The 22,226-nt window shown below is 36.7% G+C and overlaps 1 protein-coding gene across 1 annotated transcript; it reads left to right on the top strand.

The window, feature by feature from the left end:
- The first annotated feature begins 282 nt into the window (after nt 1–282).
- On the top strand, nt 283–21,967 carry kcnk10a (potassium channel, subfamily K, member 10a). The gene is made up of 7 exons (XM_079887357.1): nt 283–741; nt 2,745–3,127; nt 11,452–11,569; nt 12,775–12,935; nt 15,135–15,327; nt 17,294–17,436; nt 19,367–21,967. Exons 1-7 carry the CDS (start codon nt 687–689, stop codon nt 20,024–20,026), a joined length of 1,713 nt encoding a protein of 570 aa, XP_079743483.1. The 5' UTR covers nt 283–686; the 3' UTR covers nt 20,027–21,967.
- The last annotated feature ends 259 nt before the right edge of the window (nt 21,968–22,226 follow it).

Below are 22,226 nucleotides of genomic sequence, written 5' to 3'. Positions count from 1 at the left end.
ATCATGCTCCCACAATTAATTGCATAAAATACAGCAATACTGTAAAAAAAAAAAGAAAAAAAAAAAAACAACAGTAATTAATAATATTTACTTTTAACTTTTACAGTGTATGTTATGGGAAACAGAGGATTGTCCAGCTGCCAATGTGAAATGGAGTGCCGATTAAAACATTTAGGTAAAAGGGTAAAAGTAGGATTACTTTTTATTAATTAAAAATAAACACTAATAACATAAAACTGAAACAAGCCAGTCTATAAATGTTAAACCGGCTTGCCACATACTGCGGCTATAGAGAAAAGCCTTCTCGATGTATAGTCCATTTGCGAAGCGCTCACAGGATGCCCCCAACCGCGCGTGGACTTCTGCTGCACCTTCACCGTCCACCTCACACACAAAGAGTCTCTGACGCGCGGGAAATGGTGCAATTGGCAAAAGGCGGAGTGATCTGGAACTCTTAAGTGCCATGAAGAGACAGAGGCAGATTCATCCCAGTCAAGCAGCACATCCCTCTACACGCCTGAAGATGAAGATGATCTCATGCTTGCGCCCCTTTACCTCCCTGTCTCGTTTAAAAACAATGTCTTCAAGGAAATTCGCTGCATGATTCCACAATTACGCAGTATCTCCTGAATTATCGCCTTTCTTCATCAAACGAGATCATTTCATGAATTAAACTGCAACCCAAAATGAAATTTCCAACGGAAAACCCAAGGAAACCAGGGAACTGGAACCCTCCACCAGGTAGGTATACATTTCGTTTCCAAAATGCATTTCCATTGCGATATTGTTCATGCCGCATTTTAGACAGAAGTTATAATAAGCATAATGAAGCATCCACGCGCTCTGGCAGCCAGAGTGATTTAAGAACCCAACTGATTCAATCAAAAGCACTTTAACCAGGATGCGCAAAATGATGATGGAGTACCAATGGGTGAGGTATTGACTGTGATCAGTTTGTCCTGCATTGTCAAAGGTTTAACGTCTCTAATAATGGATTTCATTCTGCCCATCTCAGTTTATCAGTGGACACCTTCATTAATATTCACATCCACGCGTGTCAATCACAACATTGCTTCATGCTCTAGGTCTTCCCCACAAGATCAATCACGACGTGACCGAGAGACCTGTATGGTTGATGTTTGCTGCGATAGTTTATCAGGATGGAAGAGGAAGAAATCATAGATACGTCTATATAAGAAATTAATCTACGATCTTAAACAGAGGCTCGTCATTACGTGTCTAGTCTGCGAGTACTATGCAGAGATACGAGCTATGCATAATGAAACGCGTGGGACACGCGCATTACCTAATCTACTATACCGAGAAAAAAACCTCACATATTTACGAAACGGCGTTTATATAATTAACCGCGTTTCAGATAAATGTCATACAAAGTTATAAACATAGTTATGACCTTTCTGAAAAATTTGAATTAGTTTTATACGTTTGATTACACCCCCCCCCCAACCCCCCGACTACATGGTTATAGCCTACAATTGAAGTCATTATCTATATTTTAATCTAAATTCGAATTAGTCAGACTTATTAAAAGTGTTAATTTTCACGTAATATTTTGCCCTGAATGTTTAGGGGAGAAAAATCAGAAGGTATAGGGTCAAAGTAGCTTGTAAACAACCGATCGGATTGTCACAGTGAATTATTGCGGTCATCCTGCAGGGATTGTCCACATAAACAGCTGTGCAATGCTACATCATATTGCAGCCGAAAGCATTGCCTGACTACAAGAAAGTTGAGGGGAAATTATTTGAGGCTTACTCTTCATATGTGCTTCGTGTGATTAATGCATTTTTTGGTTTATTGATTCAATTTAATTTATTTACAGTACCACATCCACAAGATGATTTTAGATTTTTTTTTTTTTTTTTTAGAATATGCATATTAGCAGTATTCTTATGTTTTTACCTGTTTAATGTGTTAGTGAATGTAGTCGGTCATAAACAGTATAGCTTTGTTGCTCCACCCTGGTGCTGCCTCTGCTTTCTACTGTAATGGGTTTTCAGAAAACGAACAGAAGTGTGTGTGCAGGCATGTGTGTGTATGTGTGGGTATGCAGCACTGATAATGAACACAAGAGGAAAGCAAACCCTAAACTCAAAAAGTTAATTATATTTGATTCTAATTTTTGGTTCTTGAATAGGCTAGTTTTTCCAGTGGATAAATGACAATGTAAATCATTGGTCTGGTAAATCGCAGGTCTGTTCGGATAGGGTGATGGACAGCAGGGAAAATAAAATAAAATACAAAAATAAATCATCATATAACAGTGCTTTTGGGATAGCAAATATCATAGGTTTATCAGCTTTTTAAAAATGGATCAACATATTTTGTTGATCCTGGAATAACATTTGTCCGAAAATCTAAGTTTGTACAAACATTTTTGTTCACTGTGTACTTGGTGTTCAATGTCAAATCTGTGTGAACGCCATTTCACCAAGTAGCCTACAGCATGTTCCTGGATCGCTGTCTATGTTGATCCTGGAACAACATTCCAATCAACCAATCAGATGTGAGGGACAATTTTACAGTTTATCAAGTTTAGGCTTACTACCAGGGTTAGGTGCTTCTACACCAGTGTTGTTCACCTATCATTTCCCTCTGATTTTAGGGACAACTTATGGGTAGGATTAGGTTTTGGGGTAGGGATAGGATGAGTCCTAAAGCAAAACCAGTTGAGAATCATTGCTGTAAATTACATAACAGAATATTGTCTTTCTTTCCAACAGTGCCAGTGCAGACCAACCTGGTGCCGCCAAAGAATGTCCAACCAGGGATGTTGCAGTCCAGTTTGGTGCAGGCCAGTGTGGCCACCATGCAGAACCCCATGGGGTGCTCATTACCCCGCCTTTCTGTCTCCCGACCTGCTAGTATGGTGGCCAGCATGGAAGCGGTGGCGGACGGCTCAGCCCTCCTCACAGTCATGAAGTGGAAGACTGTCCTAGCCGTGTTTGTGGTGGTGGTAGCGTACCTGGTCGCTGGCGGTCTGGTGTTCAGAGCCCTGGAGCAGCCCTTCGAGAGCAACCAAAAAGACACCATCACTTTGAAGAAGTCCGCCTTCCTGCAGAAACATCCCTGCGTGACCCCCATTGAGCTGGAAGAGCTCATCAAGGTAAAACTGTTGCTTGTCTGTAGTAGAGCTCAGGCATCCCTAGTGGGATCTCAGATCTAGTGTAACAATATAGCTTCATCGATCTGTCTGACATGTGAGCTTCACTCATGCAATAGACCAGGGCACAGCGGTTGGACAATGCTAAATGGAGCAACCGACGAAAATAAATGTAAAGATATCAGAGCGGACTTTCATAGCAGATTTATGACAGCAAGGCGTTGAAGTGTTTGATGAATAGTGTCCATGATGGCAGTAATCAATCTGCTTTGCAGTATTGAAGCAATGTGCAAAGTCCATTCTGGTCTTTAATGGTTCCCACTTACCGAGCCTACTTTAACACGACTTTTCAGGAATGTGCTCAGCAATAAAACAGCAGAGATTTATGGGGGAAACATTGCAAACCCTGCAACCTTTCAATCTCTGAATCCTGAGTAATATATTTTTATCAGGTCTATGATGTGATGTCTAATGGTGTAACAAAAAAGATTTTTCATTCCTGCAAAGCTGATTTATGATTGACTTCCCCCCCCTCACATCAAGGGTTCAAGGTTTTGCTGATTAGCATGAACCCATTTGCCCCTGCTGGTAGATGATGTAACTACATCCCCTTGGCTGCAAAGAGCGTCTTTCTCCTTAGTCCAAGTATTCTGACCAAAAAAAAAAAAAAATTAAAATATTATTTAAATTGCAAATCTTTATTAATATTTACTTTCTCTTAATATGTATTATTATTTACCAGTCTGTTTCTTTTTCGGAATCTCTTAAAAGCATTTTCCCTGTCTGCTGTCTTTGACATCACAGCTTAGGATAGAGAAAAGCTCCTTAAAAGTAGTCCTTAAAGTCCCCCTGTGGTGAAAATCAAGCTTTTAATGTTGTTTATGTCTATGTGGTGTTTTTAATATGCTTTAAGTCAAACCATGTACAAATTTATAAGGCAACACCATTGCTGAGTATTTTTTCCTTAAAACTGCAATGAACCAAAGACAGTCTCAAAAACAGTCTTTGAAATCGCTGGTGTTGCTGACGTCACAAACTACCATGCAACCAATCACGTCAACGTGTGGATCTTTGAGCTGGTGTGAGCTAGTGGAGCCGGGGCTAATTTGCATATATATAGAACCACATATACTAAATGAGGCAAGGGTGTACCGTTACATTCAAGCTATCTTAAGACATAAAAAAAAATTCAAGGGAAAAAAAAAACATTTAAATATGTCATTTTGGTGATCAAAGATGAGTTTTAAGGGATGAAATTATTGACTACAGGGGGACTTTAAAAGTTCTGTGCCTTATTTCAAGTCTTCTGGTGACATATGATTGTGACCGTTGTCGCTTAAGTTAAGAGACACACAAAAACAAATATGTTGTCATTGACGTCAAAACTGGCAAGTTTAAATATGCAAATACAATTTAATTGCTGTGTCAGTAGGGAAGGTCAAGGGACAGTTCACCCAAAAAATTCTGTAATCATTTACTCACTCTCATGTTGTGCCTCAGTAAGCAATTGTTGGGCCCGGTGCAAAACGTTCATCACAGACTCCACGCGATCACGTTGAAATTACATTCCGGATCTGCAGTGAAATCATGATCACCCCACCTGGTCTCCCCAAGCCGTGGGCTCAGGACAAAAGGTCAAGTTGTTCTCCCTTTTCAGCAGCCCAGTCTGTATGCATTTCTTTCTTCTGTGGAACACAAAAAATAATTTTCGAAGAATGTTGTAAACCAAACAACATTGAAGCCTATTGACTTCTATTTTATGTATATAAATATATATATAAATATCTCAAACTATTTTCTTCTGTTCCACAGAAAAAAAACAAAGCCACACAGTTTCAGAATAAAAATAAGGCTGAATAAATGAAGACATAATTTTCATTTTGGATAAACTATTGTCACGTGTTGCTGCAGTGAAGCACACGTCTCGCATATGACCAAAATCCAATAATCCAGAACAAGAATATTCAGGAAAACTAGCAACACTAAACAATAAACAGAATGAGCTCAAGGCTTAAATACTCAGGGAGGGTAATCAACTGAACAGAAACAGGTGTGTGGAACTAATTAACAAAAAATAAACTAACTAGGGAACACAGGCAGGCAAAACAGGCACAGAACACAGTGAAAATGAAACCAGCATTGATTTAAGCAAAGCTATTGTATGCCTTCTGAAGACCCAACACACTCTCATGGCAGTTCTTAAATATTTTTACGTTTTTGCGAATTTATACAATCTCATTTGTACGTTGAATGAATGTTAGATTTAGGGATAAGATTAAGGTTGGACCTTCATGCTTAGTTTATTTTTTTTAAGGTTTTAGTATTCATTAAGTATTTGCAAACTCATAAAATATTTACATTTGTCATGAGATCAGGTTGGAAAACCTTGCAATTTAGCGCACTAGTCATGTTTCACTGTAAATTTCTGATTTATTTGTATAAATTTCTTACACTCCCTACTTACACATGCCTATTTAATATTTTATTATAGTAAAGGTGGGGGGATACTTGTCCATGTAATCTGTTTATAGCCTGGTTTACAAGGATCAGGTTTTGCTGCTTGACAGAAGCAGTTTATTTGTCTTGCAATGCGTCACCTTTTGCTAGTCCTGAGGTTTTCAGGGACCAGTGCTCACACTGCTCCTCATAAAACAGGGAAAGTGGCGCCCAAGTGCAGAGACCTTCCAGATATTGACTCTGGTTCTGTTCCAATACCAAGTGAGCTGCCTACATAGACAGCAATGTAAGGAATCATAGGCACCCTCACAAAGGAAAGGCTGTTCTAAAGGATATGTTCTTCCTGGCAAATGCTAAAGCATTTGATATATGTGACCCTGGACCACAAAACCAGTCACATGGGTCAATTTTTTGAAATTGAGATTTATACATCATCTGAAAGTGGAATAAATAAGCTTTCCATTGATGTATGGTTTGTAAGGATATTACACTTGGCCGAGATACAACTATTTGATAATCTGGAATCTGAGGGTGCAAAAAAATCGAAACATTGAGAAAATCGCCTTTAAAGTTGTCCATTTATGTTCGCGATTGTTGCTGCATTCACTCACAAAAATAAATGTTTTATATATTTACGGTAGGAAATTTACAAAATATCTTCATGGAACATGAATTGAACATGGAACATCAATCATTTTGACCCATACAATGTATTGTTGGCTATTGCCACAAATATACCCGTGCGACTTGTGACTGGTTTTGTGATCCAGGGTCACATATATCAATTAATTAATAATTAAATGTCCGGTGAGTTGCGTTAAAAGATTAATGCTCTATCGTGTTTGAACATAATGTACCATCTTCACTAAACCCTATTCTAAAAACTAACCGATAGTGTTAAAAGCAAACGTGAGATAAAAACACACTTGTTGAAGCAACCATGGCATTTTAGCTTGAGGTGACAAACAATGAGTTGTACCAAACAAGTTTATTATATCAGAAACGCCATACATACAGTATGGAGCTGTTTATGTGAGATAAATGTCAAATTGTATTAGTTTCTTAATCATGCACTATGGTAAAAGTGTGTTGAGGTCATAACTTGCAAATAAGGTGCAAATAACTGCCGGGAAATACGTCTTTATTAATTGACAATCTGCCCCTGTAACCATAATTTGTGTCGAAGGGAAACAAGTTGCTGGTGTTTTACTGCCACTGGTGTTCATTTCAGATGGAAACTGCAATGAATTTAATGTACGTTTTTGGAGTTTTGAAAAATGGTAGACATTTTTCCAATGACCCAATACAAAACTGATTTAAGATATACTACTTGTCTTGTAGTCTACATGGTAAACATATTTAAAAACTAGCTCATCAAGTTAGCATTTTGATTGTACAACCCCAAACACAAAAAATCTTAAATACATTATCGGATTTACTGGAATCCATTAACAAGTCCTAAGATATTTTGGTCACACTTTAGATTAGGGTCCAATTCTCACTATTAACTAACTATAAACTATGACTTTTGCCTCAATAAACTCCTAATAACTGCTTATGGTAGTTGTTGAGTTTAGGTATTGGGTAGGAATATTATGATTCAGGGATGTAGAATATATATGCAGAGTAAGGCATTAATATGTGCTTTATAAGAACTAATAAACAACCAAAAGGCTAGTAATATGCATACTAAGAACTAACTAGTTACTAGTGAGAATTGGACTCTAAACTAAAGTGTTATTTTAAATATATTTGTTTAAATTTTTCCGATATTTTCATACAATTCAGATCAGCGTCTGAAACAATATACTGTACAAGCAGCTGCAATACTCTGTCAATGTCTAACTATTCTACCACTTTTTATTATTCACTCTACGGGTTACGATACCAACACTGACTGTGAAATAAAGTCCTCCCACTGGAAGACCATTTGTTTAAGTAGACATTCTAAATTCAGGAATTCTGATTGTCTTGAGTAGTCAATGTTGTTGTGCAGTTCTGGTCTGGTCTGATTTTGGCTCTAAAATGCTAAGGATTTTTTTTTCTCTCTCTGGATGTCCTTGAGATTAGAAGCCAAATTAAAGGACCAGAGTCTTATTTGATAGATGAGTGATGATAATCATCCAGCTCCGCAGATAAAGAACAATCAAGTCTTAAAAGCATCTGTTGGGAAATCTTGATTCTTTTTGCGCTAATGGGGCTCCATCAGGAGTATGGGCAGGGGAAAACGTGAAGCCCGCCCATCGCAATGCTCACTGGAATGACTGAGGCGGGGAGGTTAAAAACCATAATTGAATCAATAACCTGAAACCCTAATTTAATCTAGAACCAGCAGCATTTGAAAGCTTTGTAACAAAGCACCATTTCAAAATAGCCTCACTGACTCCAGAAGAGAATGAGAGAGGCGTATATGACAGCGGCTTCTGCTGTTGAATGTTGTTGGAATGCTGGAAGACAAAGAAAATGGAAAACAGATATGCAGCAAGAGATGTAACTTGTGGTTTTGCTGATTATGAATGCTGCAAAGCGTCGATGATTCAGGCTAGCGGCGTTTGGATTAGCTGAATGTAAGCTGTTGCTTTCGCTCTGCTCGGGCTGCGAGCTGTGCATATGTACTGCAATCTGGCAGTGATGTAACTGGAGGTGAAGAATTTGAAGAAATGCCAAAGCACTTATTCGAGCTGTGCATCAGACAGAGCATGAACACTGAAAAGGTGTTTTCAGCTAAAATGGCCAGGAGGTGTTCAAGCATTGGTGGACTGTATGTTCTCTGTCTGGTCTGCAGCTCTAGGAATTGCTTTGGCATTTGCTAAGATTCTTCACCTCCAGTTACATAACTCTACTTGCAGAGAAAATAAAATAAAATAAAATATTCAATTACATTCGCCTTTATACTGTTATTTCTCCTACTACACCTCTGATACTGACCAAAAAACAGGATTACATCTTTTATCCAAATGGCTTGAAATTGTTCACTACTAGAATCAAACAAACAATATAAACTGATATATGAACGATTTGGAAGGGAAATACTCACTGAACCTTTTAAGAAATGTACTGTAATGGTACATTTCCCCCTAAAACCAAAAGACTAAAAATAATAACAAACAAATAAAATAAATAAATACATAAATAAATTAATACATCATTTTTAATGATGATGCATATAACACTATAAATACTTGAGAATGAGACTTTATATTTTGTTTAGAGTTATGAGAACTGGAATTTCTTTCTTTTTTTTTTTTTTTTACGTTTGGGGTAAAATATCTTACGGATAAATAATATCCTTAGTGAACCTCATGATGTCCAAGTCATGTTTTACAACAAAAATCTGAAGAAAAAAATATTCATATATTTGAAAGAGATATTTAAAAACACTGGCTAAATTAGGCTTTTTTTGTAACTATGTTTTACATATGGAACCCGTATAAACTCTGTTGACATTGTATGTTTCAGCTGATTTGCTAATGTAATCACCAAAGGGTATAAGAGATAAAACTGAAAAAAAAAGAAAATAAAAAATATATTTTCAATCAATTGCACAAGATCATGTATATGGCAACTTAGAAGGCTACTGTAGTAGCTAAAATTAAAGAAAGAGGGTCTTGTGCCATTGTGTGACTGTAACTGGTTTCCATGAGGCTTGAGAGTGAGTAATTTTGTCATTTTGGAAACAGTACAGAATATGACAAATCTGCATACATCAAACAAGATCTGACTTTTTTTTTTTTTTTTTTTTTTTTTTTAAAGAAGCTTTCAGTATAAATTTAATTTGGAATCAGGGCACAGGGCCACAGTGATTATTAAAGATGTGGTTGCCTGATTAATTTGGCTGGGTTTAAAGCAGAATCTTATAGCTAGAAAAAATAGATAGCTCATGATACTCAGGTCAGTAGCTTACATGGTTTACTTCTGTCACAATGACTCATGGTGAGATTGAAAGCTTCCAGACACTATCATCTGAGCACCTGCTGTCTGCTGTAAAAAAATGCATTTGTTTCTTTGAAATCATGTTCTTACCACCATAAAAGTGGTATAACATCTCCATGTAGGGCACACAGAACAAATATACAAGTCACCCTTGCAAGCAGATGGAATAAAATTATATTCAGATCAGTTCAGTGGTGAATCTGAAGAAGAGTTGGTGTCGCACAGACAGATGGAATTCAAATGTCTGCTTTCTAGCAGTCTGTGTTGAGGTAAAACCCATTTGTGGTAAACGGTCGAGAACATCCCATTATAAGAGAAAATTGATCTCTTCGAAGAGCATCCATCCAAGGGACAGCCGTTTCCATTTTTGGACTGAGAAAAATCTCAAGCTGACTGATTGCTATTCTTTATTATTCATAAAGAGCGTAACTTAGTTCTGTAAAATAATTTTGATCAGCAAATTTGCTAAATTTCCATTATTTTCTCTTGCATGAGGCTCTGCTTTTGGCTCAAACTTGGTATTACGCATCCAGTCTAGACCGAGAGATTCTGAATCTGCCCTTGTGTACCTGCCCTTCATCAGCTCACAGGCTCGTTTCTCACACCTGAGCCGCTTCCTGTTGATCTCAGTATAGTTCTTCCATCTGCTCTCCAGGTTTCCTGTTGAGCCGAGTGACCGTTTTCTGATCCGCCCTCTCAGTTCCTCGCTGTTAATGATACATCTGATCATCATAGGCTCATTAATGCTAGACGGCTCATTTGAATCATCTCCTCAGTAGGATGCCTTGACCATGACAAACTATGGAAAACTGCAGGAGGATTTATTTATTGTTTGTTCTGTGAAATTCTTCCAGACATCACTAGAATGTCGGAGGCAACATGTATTATGCATTATGCATTATGTACTATTTGATTTATGGGCTTTTTGGAAAAATAATACCTCTACCTACATACATTACAATTGAATTCAAAAATGTATTTCCACACAATTCCATGCACCATACAAAGTTATGACCTCAAAACACTTTTACCATGGTGCATGATTTGTAAACTAATACATTTTTTATGTTTGCATCACATAAACAGCTCCAAATGTTTGACTTTCTGTTTGTACTGTAGTAAACTTGCACGGTAGCTCACCTGATAAAAGCATTGCATTTGGGATGTGGAGCTTTTAGTGTCACTCACTGGACATTTTGCTTTGAAAGTATCATGAAGTGTGCAAGAAGCAATGTGATATTGTGCAGATATGTTGCCACTGCAAGTTTTTCCAAAGAGCCTGGGTTGCTATATTATTAGGGGTTCAAGCACAAAGTGCTGAAAACCTATTGTAAATATTAATATTATTATTATTAGATAAATGACTTTAACTTATTTTAATCTAAAGGTCCTTTAGATTTTGGCACATTAAAAACAATTTACAACCTCATGTTGTGTCAATCACATTTACACACTTCCTCCAAAACTTTCAACTGTCATTAAAAAAATCAGATCGGGTTTGATTTTCTGCGTTTTTCGCATCCGTAGCAAGCATTCAGAGCCACTGAATGACAAATACGAAAAAACGCATACGAAAATTTCGGACTGTGCAAGGACCTTAAGTCTTTTTGACAACTGTGAGAGAGCTGTCCCTAAATGTATGGGTTATTATTTTTGAGATATCGGTTTATAAATTACACATAAGAGCTTAAAAGCCTTACAGTGTTTTGCCATTTTAAAGTAAATACTTCATAATTCCTTAAAAATGCATTCAATATCAGTATGGATTTTAGAGTTTCAGTCCATTTAGATGTTGAAATGATTTGTTTACTCTAGCCTGATACCAATTTTGAATTTCATTACGACATTAAATGATCTGTCACTGGAATGGACTATTAATCATTTGAAAGACGTGCTGCTTATGCATTGACTTTAATTCCAGTCTTATCTCTTCCCAGCACTCTGTAGATGCAGTGAACGCTGGAGTCAGTCCTATCGGAGACACATCATACAACTCCAGTCACTGGGACTTGGGGAGTTCCTTTTTCTTCGCTGGAACTGTGATAACAACAATAGGTAACACTTAGACATACCTGTATATTATAAATACATTTCAAACTGCGATAACACTTTATTCTGATGGTCCCTTTTGAACAATGTGTTATTCTTATTCTTATTCTAACCCTAACAGCCTACTAACACTCTACAAACCCTTTAATGAGAGTTAGTAGACATAGATACAATGTTACTTATAGTGAACAGAATGTGTTAAAGGGACCATCAAAATAAAGCGAAACCCAAACGGCTACGATAAGGAACTTCTACAAACCACATTAATATGCAAAGCTCGACAAATACAAGGCATTTGCTCATGTCATACATTTATAGTCTCACTTTCAGTCATTATGCCAGACCCTACACCACCGATCAATTTTTATTTATTTTTTTCTCCGCCAACCCCACTTATATGCCATGTGTGAAACTGCACCAGCTTCAGCCGTCAAACCAATTGAAACTATTCATGCTTTGGGAGCAATTCATTGATTTTAGCTACATATTATAGTCCAATGAGATAATATAAATTGGTGGAAAATTTGTAAATAATACATATATGAAACACCACAATGCATGTGCATTTTCAAAAATAGATAGACAGGAATGCAAAGAGTGGCAATGTTTCACCATTTGCACTCCATTGGAGGCCTAAAGTAATACACTTGAAGTCCATAAGCTGCTCGCTGTGTTACCTGCCAGAGCCTGTGATTGATTACTTAAAGAAGCTGTTGTGCAATGCAGGTGAGTATTTAAATGCTGACATGACTCTCAATGTCATTTCTCATTGGCTCAGCCATCCAGTGGGCAATGGACAAAGACATAAACAAGATTAGTTTTTACACTTCAGTTGCTAAACCTTCAAACATGCTCTCAGTAGACACATTTTGATCCATGGGCACCATAGGAGGCAATTTCCTATAATGCACGTTAAACCTAAAAAGTATTAAATTAACAGACTGATTTTTAGTGCCATAATCTGCCATAATAAGAAGACGTTTATGACTCATTTATTGGATTTTTATGTAGTTTGCAGAGGCTTTGAACTAAATATCCATCTAATTAGTCAATAAATTCCTCTTTCTGTAAGCCCCCTACCATTATATGGCATTTTTTATTGCACTATATCCTTCATATGTCATATTGAATATATTTAACCTAACATCCTAATGCTACTGTCCTCTTCAGCTCTGTCTTAATTTACACCATTACTCTCTTGTCTTTTTAAGGTTATGGCAACATCGCTCCAAGCACAGAGGGTGGGAAGATTTTCTGCATCCTTTATGCAATATTTGGCATCCCACTCTTTGGCTTTCTGCTGGCTGGTGTTGGTGATCAGCTAGGGACTATTTTTGTGAAGAGCATCGCTAAAGTGGAGAAAATGTTCAGGGTAAGTGAATTGTTGTGCACAAAACTAGTGTTTCTTTCCTAGGTCATCGAAAACAAGGTTAAGTTAAGTTAAGTTAAGTTAAGTTAAGTTAAGTTAAGTTAAGTTAAGTTAAGTTAAGTTAAGTTAAGTTAAGTTAAGTTAAGTTAAGTTAAGTTAAGTGGATGGAAGTAGAGTCTGTTCAATGAATTTTGTGGTAAGGCACATGTCTGAAGGCTGGAAAACAATACACAAATTTTGCCCAGATTTTTTCCCGTTTTGTAATCAAGACAAGTCATCGCTACTTAACAAAAATCTGAAAGTTTTGGGCAGTAGGAGCTTAACAGAAAATGAATGAAATTTTTTTTAGCTTCAGACTATGATTTCATCCAGTAGGAGGACATCAAACATGCTGTACAGCATATGTATGATATTTGATATTTTGAGCCATTTTGCATAGCTAAATGACTTTTATTTTTCTTTGTTACCACAAGGTAGAAAACCTATGGAACCTCGTTTCCGCCATGGTTTCCGCCAGTTTACATCTCGCAATTCTGACTTTTATTCTCAGGATTGCATTTACAAATATGTCTCAGAGCTATATAGAAATTAATTAAATATTACTTTTAAGAAATGTATACTTTTATTTAGCAAGGCCACATTAAATTGATCAAAGATTCACAGATTCAAAAGATACAGTAATCTTTTAATTTCTATAGCGAAGAAATTATATAGAAATTACATAGATTATAATTAGATTATATATAATATATATTATAGATTATATAGATTATTAATATATAAAATAGATTAAAGAAATCATTACTTGACCAATACAGAAATTAATAGACCTAAACTCAGGAATGGAATTGTAATTTAAAGGTATTGTTGTATATTGTTGTATTGTTGTAAGTTATTGTAAGACCTGAAAGATTATATGCGGTATTTGTATACCTATTTAAGTTGTAATAATATTATTTTGTGAAATAAGGGGCAGGATTAAATGAGCTATTTGCTTCCGCCTGCTCCTTCTCGAACTAATCCTTTTTATATTTTTATTTTATTTTTGTTTGTTTTTTTGTTATTAAATTCTGACTGTTTGGGTTGTATTTTGTGGTTTTAAAATTTTGTTTTGCTGATTGTTCGAGATAAATAAAAATGAAATGAAATGAAATAGATTATAATTAAATATTGTATATAGATATAATATATATATATATATATATATATATATGAGAGAGAGAGAGAGAGAGAGAGAGAGAGAGAGAGAGAGAGAGAGAGAGAGAGAGAGAGAGAGAGAGTAAAAAAATAAATAAAATTAATACTTTTAATCAATTTATACTTTTATTTAGCAAGGACACATTAAATTGATCAAAGATTCACAGATACAAAATATACATTAATCTTTTAATTTCTATATGTGTCCACACCACAACGTATGCAGCTCAACTGTTTTCAACATTGATAATAATAAGAAATGTTTCTTGAGCATCAAATCATATTAGAATGATTTCTGAAGGATCATGTGGCACTGAAGACTGGAGTAATGATGCTGGAAAATTGTAAAATAAATTACACGTTTAAATATATTAAAATAGAAAACAGTTATTCTTCAACTGTAATTATATTTACTGTATTTTTTAATCAAATAAATGCAGTCTTGGTAAGTATAAGACTTCTTTCAAAAGCAACACCAAACTTTTGAACGATTCTTTGCATACCTGAAAAACACTACTGTGATGATTTCAAGCAAATTGAACTAACAATGATATCTTCTAATATAAAATATATTTACCCTGACAATTAGCACGTCAAGTATTATGTTTATCATATTAGAGTATGCAAGGTCACTCCTTTTCACCAGTTCCTGGGAGGCATTAGTCAGGACTATGTTTGTGTTAGGTTAGTCAGTGTCTGCACAGCAGAGGTAAAGGCCTAGTAAATAAACAGAGAACTGTGGCTCCTGATGCCAGCAGGCTCCAGCATCTGCAGTACGGGTTGAGATCACACCTCATTACAGCTAATCAATCTCCTTCAGATCATCATTAGACCCTTCAGAGAGCTAATGAACACATGCCACCTTCACAAAGTCACGAAATGTCTTCTCATGCCACATGTGGCCGCTGCTGGCAATGAAGTCGTGCTGTTTGCGTGACTAAGAATGGCTCTTGTACTGTGTTGCTTCATGTTGATATTGCTTTTTGTCTATTTCACCCCTCCCAGCGCAAACACAATCAAATAAGCCAGACCAAGATCCGAGTGGCCTCTACGTTGCTCTTCATCCTGGCTGGCTGCATCCTCTTCGTCACCATACCAGCCGTCATCTTCAAGCACATTGAAGGATGGACCGGGCTGGATGCGATCTATTTTGTGGTCATCACCCTGACGACTGTTGGGATCGGAGATTACGTTGCAGGTACAAGCAAAATTTACTTTACATGAATGTGAAAAAACACTTCTCACACTTGTTTATTTAATTTGTCCACCAATAATGCCTAACATATGTAGATTTTTTCATTTCATGTCATTTTTGTTTCTGAAAGTCTTGAAACTTCCTACCACAGTTTTATTTCCAGTACACCTGAAATTATGTATTATTCTTAACGACATATTTTGAAGAAAAATATATATATTTTTTAATTTAAATGATAAAATTACAGATTACTTTGTCTTGCTAAGGCTAATTTCTTAGCTAGCATTTTAATAGTCTTAAAATTGTAAGTGTCCTTGATTGGAAATGACGCATACTAATATTTTGTTCATGAATGATATATAAGCAAAGTAAATACACCTTGATTTCTCAGTATTTCTTCACATTCAATGTCTCAGATTTCATCTCATGCCCTTCACATTTCAACAAAATCTGTAGTGGAAATCACAACACAACTGACAGACAGTTCTAAAAATGAATAGAAATCACACAATAAATATTCAAGTTAAGTATTCAAAAATTTAATGCAAGTTAGTATAGAAGAATAAAACGTCTTCAGCATGCGCTAGTGGTAAACAAACAGATCAAGATGAATCACACTTTGGCAATTGTGGTTTTTATGTGCGCTGAAAAAAAGAGGAGCAAGCGAAAGAGGAGAATATGGATGCGGTCCTGGCTAGGGAAAATAGGGCAAACTTGGCATGCCAATTTTGCAAATGGCCCTTAAAGTAAGTAGTTTTAAGTTTTAGCGCATTGATCAATACGTCATTTCATGTTGCATTTTTATTGGCTAGTCAGTAGACGTAGGTCGTTGCTGGCACGTTTTGGGTTTTGTTTCTTGTTCTTGTCATTGTCATGTTTCTGTGTCTTGTCATGTGATTCCTGTTTGTCATGTGATCCTGCCATGTGTCTTGTCATTGGTTAATCGTCTGATCATTGTTCACAGGTGTTCCTTGTCTTGTAATTATTCTGTGTATTTAAGCCCTCATGCTTGCCCTGTGTCTTTGTTGAGTATTGAATGTTTCTTGTCGATGTTCTTGTTTTGAGTTTCCAGTTCCCAGTTTCCAGTTTCATGCCTTTGTTTTGTTTGATCATGTTTTGTTAATAAATTGCATTTGGGTTCTCACTTCAACTTGCCTCCAGTGGACTAAATCATTACAGTATCAGCAAACACACTGTGAGATGATACATTTCTAACACTATCAGAAAATGATCTAAGGTTATCTTTGGTCGCAAGACCGTGACGATGGCTCTTTTTTAACCTCTCACTGTACGACATAGGAGCGCAATTTAGGAGCCGCGACCACAGAAATCACCACAATTGGTCGTCTTGTGTCCGGGACAGCCCCAAATCCTAAAACAAATCTATACTGGCCATTTGGGAATTAGCAAATGAGGAAATCTTGATTAAATAGTGACCTTGATTTGGTTAGTCTAAATAAGCTAATTATCAAAATGATAATAGTATTTTTATTTAATTTTTTTAAATTGTAAGAAAAATCAACAAAAATTGGGACAAAAATGAGCAGAAGTGAAATAAAAACTTAAATATGAGTTTGATCTTATTTTAAATACATATTTAAATCACATTTATTCTCATTTACTGTAGATCCCTGTCATGGGACAGTTGCAATGGCTTTTGGTTTGCTTTGGTAGGCAAAACGAACTTTACTTATGAAGTTGATTCCATTATAGACTGTTTCAATTACTACCCGAATAAAGCACACACCATATAAAAGCATTTTACTGTCTTTTTGAAAGTGTTTATACTTCCAGACACCATGAATTGTCAAGAAAAAACTGAGCTTGCCTGATTGCTGTTGTCAGGAAAATAGCTTATGAATTTGGCAGGAGGTTTTGATGCATGTCTCAAAAACATCCTTATAAGTTTAAAAGACAATCAAATACTTGCATCTCTGAAATGAAAGTGTCATTTATGCATCTCTTCCAGGAGGCAATAGAAGAATAGAGTACCGTAAATGGTACAGGCCGCTGGTGTGGTTCTGGATCCTAGTTGGACTGGCGTACTTTGCTGCAGTTCTAAGCATGATTGGAGACTGGCTGAGGGTGCTTTCTAAAAAGACAAAAATGGAGGTGAGACTTATAGTAGCATTGCATTACCTTAATTATTCCAGCTAAGCTTTTCTACTTCCATGTATGATGTAATGATTAAAGGAGAACTCCGGTCAATTTTAACATTGAGCTCATTTTTTTGTCAATTTGGAGTGCTGTCAATACAGAGAACAACGACAAAAATCGGTGTTGCCTACACCGTGTTATCCTCTTTTTAAAATTTGCACCCTGTTGACTTCAATGGGGCAATATTTAAACCTGCTTTTAGCCTCTTAACATCCTTGATGTGTCATTACAAGTGCACAGGTCATGTGAGTGATTCCTTCAGAGTGAACACGAGTGAATCTGACTGCAGTAGATGTGAAAGAAATGGATAAAAATGATGTTATTTAAGCCAGCGCAAATACCTGTATTTACATCCTGTTTTCGGTTGAAGTCCAAAGTAGTCGATTGTCGAGTTCACGCGCATAGGTTTAGTTACCTATGATCACGCGCGTGAACTCGGCAATCGACTACTTTGGACTTCAACCGAAAACAGGATGTACTGTAAATACAGGTATTTGCGCTGGCTTAAATAACATCATTTTTATCCATTTCTTTCACATCTACTGCAGTCAGATTCACTCGTGTTCACTCTGAAGGAATCACTCACATGACCTGTGCACTTGTAATGACACATCAAGGATGTTAAGAGGCTAAAAGCAGGTTTAAATATTGCCCCATTGAAGTCAACAGGGTGCAAATTTTAAAAAGAGGATAACACAGTGTAGGCAACACCGATTTTTGTCGTTGTTCTCTGTATTGACAGCACTCCAAATTGACAAAAAAATGAGCTCAATGTTAAAATTGACCGGAGTTCTCCTTTAATGTTGTGATATATATATGTGATTTTAGAGAAAACTAAAGTCTTGTGAAGCAAACAACATGCAGAAACATGCATAAATAAATAAATAAATAAATAAATAATGATATCATAGATTATTTAATACAGAGGACCTTAAGGTCAAGGTCAATAAGTCTCTTAATATCCAATAATCTTATGTTTTTAAATCACAAGATTGGCTGACAAAATGTCATGTGGTGCAACCCATCAAAGATGCTGATGTATATTAATAAAAAAAATCATGATTTTTGTAAATGTATTTTTTTTTTCTTTTTTTTTTTTAAAAATACATTTTTGAAAATAATTATTAAGATGTGTACACTCACGCGTGTTTCAGGAAAATATTACTTTTACCTTAATTGGTTACACCACATGAGTTTTTCTTGAATTCTCAGAATTTTTTCAAAACTATATGAAACCAACATGAATAACTAAGAGTAGCCTGGGTTTCCCCATGCTGCCTTGCACGCAGCGCAATTTTATTCACGCTGCTAGGCACCCTGGATACAATGGACCAGATTTTCCCCTCAAAAAGGGAACCAATCACAGAACGGGGAGGGAGCAGCAAGACGATGACGACGTCAATGCGACACACCGAAGCAGTTTGTTTATATCTTATGGATCCAACATGGCAGCAGACGCGAAGTTACCTTTCGATGCAGCCTTAGATAGTGTTCTAAGTAGTTTAAAACGCATGTTTATTTCGTCTTCTTCCTCGTCGAATTTCTGTTGCTCTACATACGTCATCTGGTATAATTGAAACGATTGGCTATGAGCTACGTACAGGCGCATTTGATAGACATTCATAGCGCCCAATAAGCGGCTCTGGGCATTCGTAAACCACACCTCAAATACGAGAAAATGAACATATGGTTCCCAGACCACGTCTCAATGAGAAAGAGGTCTGACGTTAGCCAGGCTAAACTAAGAGTACATTTCTAAGAATTTGGCAGAATTTCTTTATCACGGACACTAGTATATGTCATTGACCTGTAAAAAAATAAATCAATTATTTGCATGGACAACTAAAGGCTCACAGATTCATTTACCATTGTTATCTTGTTCAAGGTGGGTGAAATTAAAGCTCACGCCGCAGAGTGGAAGGCCAACGTTCGAGCAGAGCTCCGTGAGACCAGACGTCGACTCAGTGTGGAAGTTCACGACAAACTGCAGAGGGCCGCCACCATTCGCAGCATGGAGCGCAGGCAGCTGGGTTTCGACCAGCGGGCCCATTCCCTAGACATGCTGTCCCCTGAACGTCGAGCTGCCTTCAATAGCCTGGATGCCACCAATTTCAAGACATCCTCCCAGGAGAGCATCGACACAAAACTCAACAACCTACGTCTACGAATTGAGCAGAATGAGCATCGACTGAGCGACCCAAGCCAGGCATACTCTGAAGATAACATTTTCAACCGCCTTGGATCAGTCACAAAACTAGCCAAGAGGAGCAAGAACAAAGAGTTGAGGAAGAACATCCCAGACGACGGTCGGAAAGCCTTAGATTCCTTCAGTTGTAATACTCCCACAATGGATGAGGAGAAGAAAGAGGCAGAGGACGAGGAGCTTGAGAAAGAGGTCAACACCAGTCTGACCAACTCACCTCTCTTTGTGGAGAGCCCCAATAAACAAAACGGATTCATGCCTCTACCGCCACAGACCAAAGAGGAAGAAAACGAGACAAAACTACTTGAAGACAAAGAGTTCCATTTGCAGATGGAGCCCTAGAAGGAACCGCTTTATTTAAGAAATTTAAATAAATAACACATGCCTAAAGTGCCTTGTTTAGCCCTTACCCTGATCTGAGATGTGAGAATCTCAATTTCTGCTGTTCATTTAACTGTTCACTGTGTCCTGATAACTTGATAATGGAAATATGGCGAGTGTAGCACTGGAAGACACTTAGTCCTCTTCTTCAGAGCGCTGATTAATGCTTGTATAAGTTGGAAAGAATCTCTCCAAAAGTCCCGGACATCGAATGAAAAATCTGTAGCAAGCTACAATGGCAGTTCTTTGAAGTGTAACTAAAAGTGCTGCACTTTCAGTGTTCTCTCTGCCAGACTGTAATTCAAGGTCATTTATCCAGAAACATAATTGCTTCAACAAAAACTATGTTTGTCAAGATTTCCCACCCATTCTAAATGGAGAAACTAATCTTGAGTCTTGAATCCCCCAAGATCAAAGATGATAAATCTCTTCGAAGATTAAAAAACCATGTTAAATTGTTGACATGTTGTATATGCACGGAGTTCTACTGTCCTGTAATACAAGTGCACCAATATGTGATCCAGATTTATGAAGTTAACCTATAAAATCTCAGGGCTTGTAGTCCTACTGTAGTTGTTCAATTGTACGGTATGTCTGACATACAATTTCCTTGTAATGCTGTTGCTGCACAGTACTGTTTTAATATTTTGAAAGTTTAGGACAATGGGACGTAAGAGAAGCCATAAGGTAGACATGAAAACATTATGTAAAAAAAAGAATGTCTAGTAGAGTTTAATCACGAACCATTGATTTTTTTTATCCATTCAATATCCATTTTATTTAATGTAATATTTTACCCCAAAAATTGCTCCAAACCTGCATGACTTTGTTTTGCAGAACCCAAATGAAGATTTTTTCAATGTTTCAAACGTTTTTTGTCCACACGAGAGTCAATGGGATCCAAAACAACATTGGATGTTGATAAAAATGTATATTTTTGGGTGAACTATCCCTTCAAGCCGTTGTCTTGACACTTTATTAGTGGTCTGACAGTGGCGATTCCACAACGTTAACACATCAACAATGTTAAATAATATAATTTTAAATAACTTGTTTGAATTGAATTCGACTAGACTTTCAATATGTGGATGAAAGACATACGGCATAATTCTGTTTTAGCTTCATAAAAGTTTGGGAGGCCGTTCCATTGACAGGACAATATTATTATTATTACTAATTATCTTAATTTATTTTTGCAAGAAACCCTTTGTTGAAAATACTAACTGTACATGTTTCACAAGGTTTTCAAATTTTGCACTTTTTACAAGTTTCTTTCAATGGTTTACAATTATCGTCTCTTCTTTTCCAGAATATTTCTGGACTAGACTTTTAATGCACCACTAAATAATTTTGTGCTAATTGCCTGGGAGCGTCCGACATATTTGCGTGTGTGTATGCGTTTAAACCAAATACCGCTTCGTCTGATGTGATTGTTGTCTTGCTGACTGTATTAATGAAAACTCCCTTCGGCAGAGACACGTATCAGTACCTCATTCCCACCAACTCGTAAACGCACACATACAAACATCTACAGCTGCAACAAAATGCTTGTTAAGAAAATGTTAATTACTCTTTTCATGTTTGCAATAGTCTAGAGCGAATGCAGCGACGGACTGAATATTTGTGATAAGAAAAAAGCTATGAAAATGTACAATATTTTAAAGCATTCAATACAATTTAGAGACATTGATCCCTAAAGCATGCTATTGTGCTAATATGTTATCATGCTATGGTATTGATTGTACCACAAACATGCTTCTTGAGACTTTGAAATGTCCAAGTTTGAGCTCTACTTCGGGCTGCACATGCTAGTGAATTGCTGTTCGCAGTATCTGCAGTATATTGTGCAACCATTACATTCAATGTAGTGAGTGCCTTTTGGAAATAAACACAGATGAACACAAATCAATGGTTATTTTGCTGTTTTCTAAATGTCCTGAGTCGGTGTCATTATCAAATATCTATAGTTTCCTCACTCAAAGGTCAACTTGAAACATAAGAATTCACAAAAAACATCAACAAATGAAAGAACACTCAATGTGCTAAAAATCTTGAGGTGACATTCACTTTCAAATGTGTTTCCAGGTGTAAAATCATTCTGCATTACAATAACAAATATTGTGCAACCTAGATGGGGAAGAGATGCCTCTTATAATAGGTC

The sequence above is a fragment of the Squalius cephalus genome (genome assembly GCF_949319135.1).
Source record: "Squalius cephalus genome assembly, chromosome: 12".
NCBI classification, from domain to species: domain Eukaryota; kingdom Metazoa; phylum Chordata; class Actinopteri; order Cypriniformes; family Leuciscidae; genus Squalius; species Squalius cephalus.
The sequence above is the reverse complement of the archived record's forward strand: the minus strand, read 5'-3'. Positions and strand labels throughout refer to the sequence as shown.

Coding starts and splice junctions, on each gene's coding strand:
- kcnk10a (XM_079887357.1), top strand. CDS start 687: ATGAAATTTCCAACGGAAAACCCAAGGAAACCAGGGAACTGGAACCCT. Junction 11,570..12,774: donor AACTGTGATAACAACAATAG/GTAACACTTAGA, acceptor TGTCTTTTTAAG/GTTATGGCAACATCGCTCCA. Junction 12,936..15,134: donor AAGTGGAGAAAATGTTCAGG/GTAAGTGAATTG, acceptor CACCCCTCCCAG/CGCAAACACAATCAAATAAG.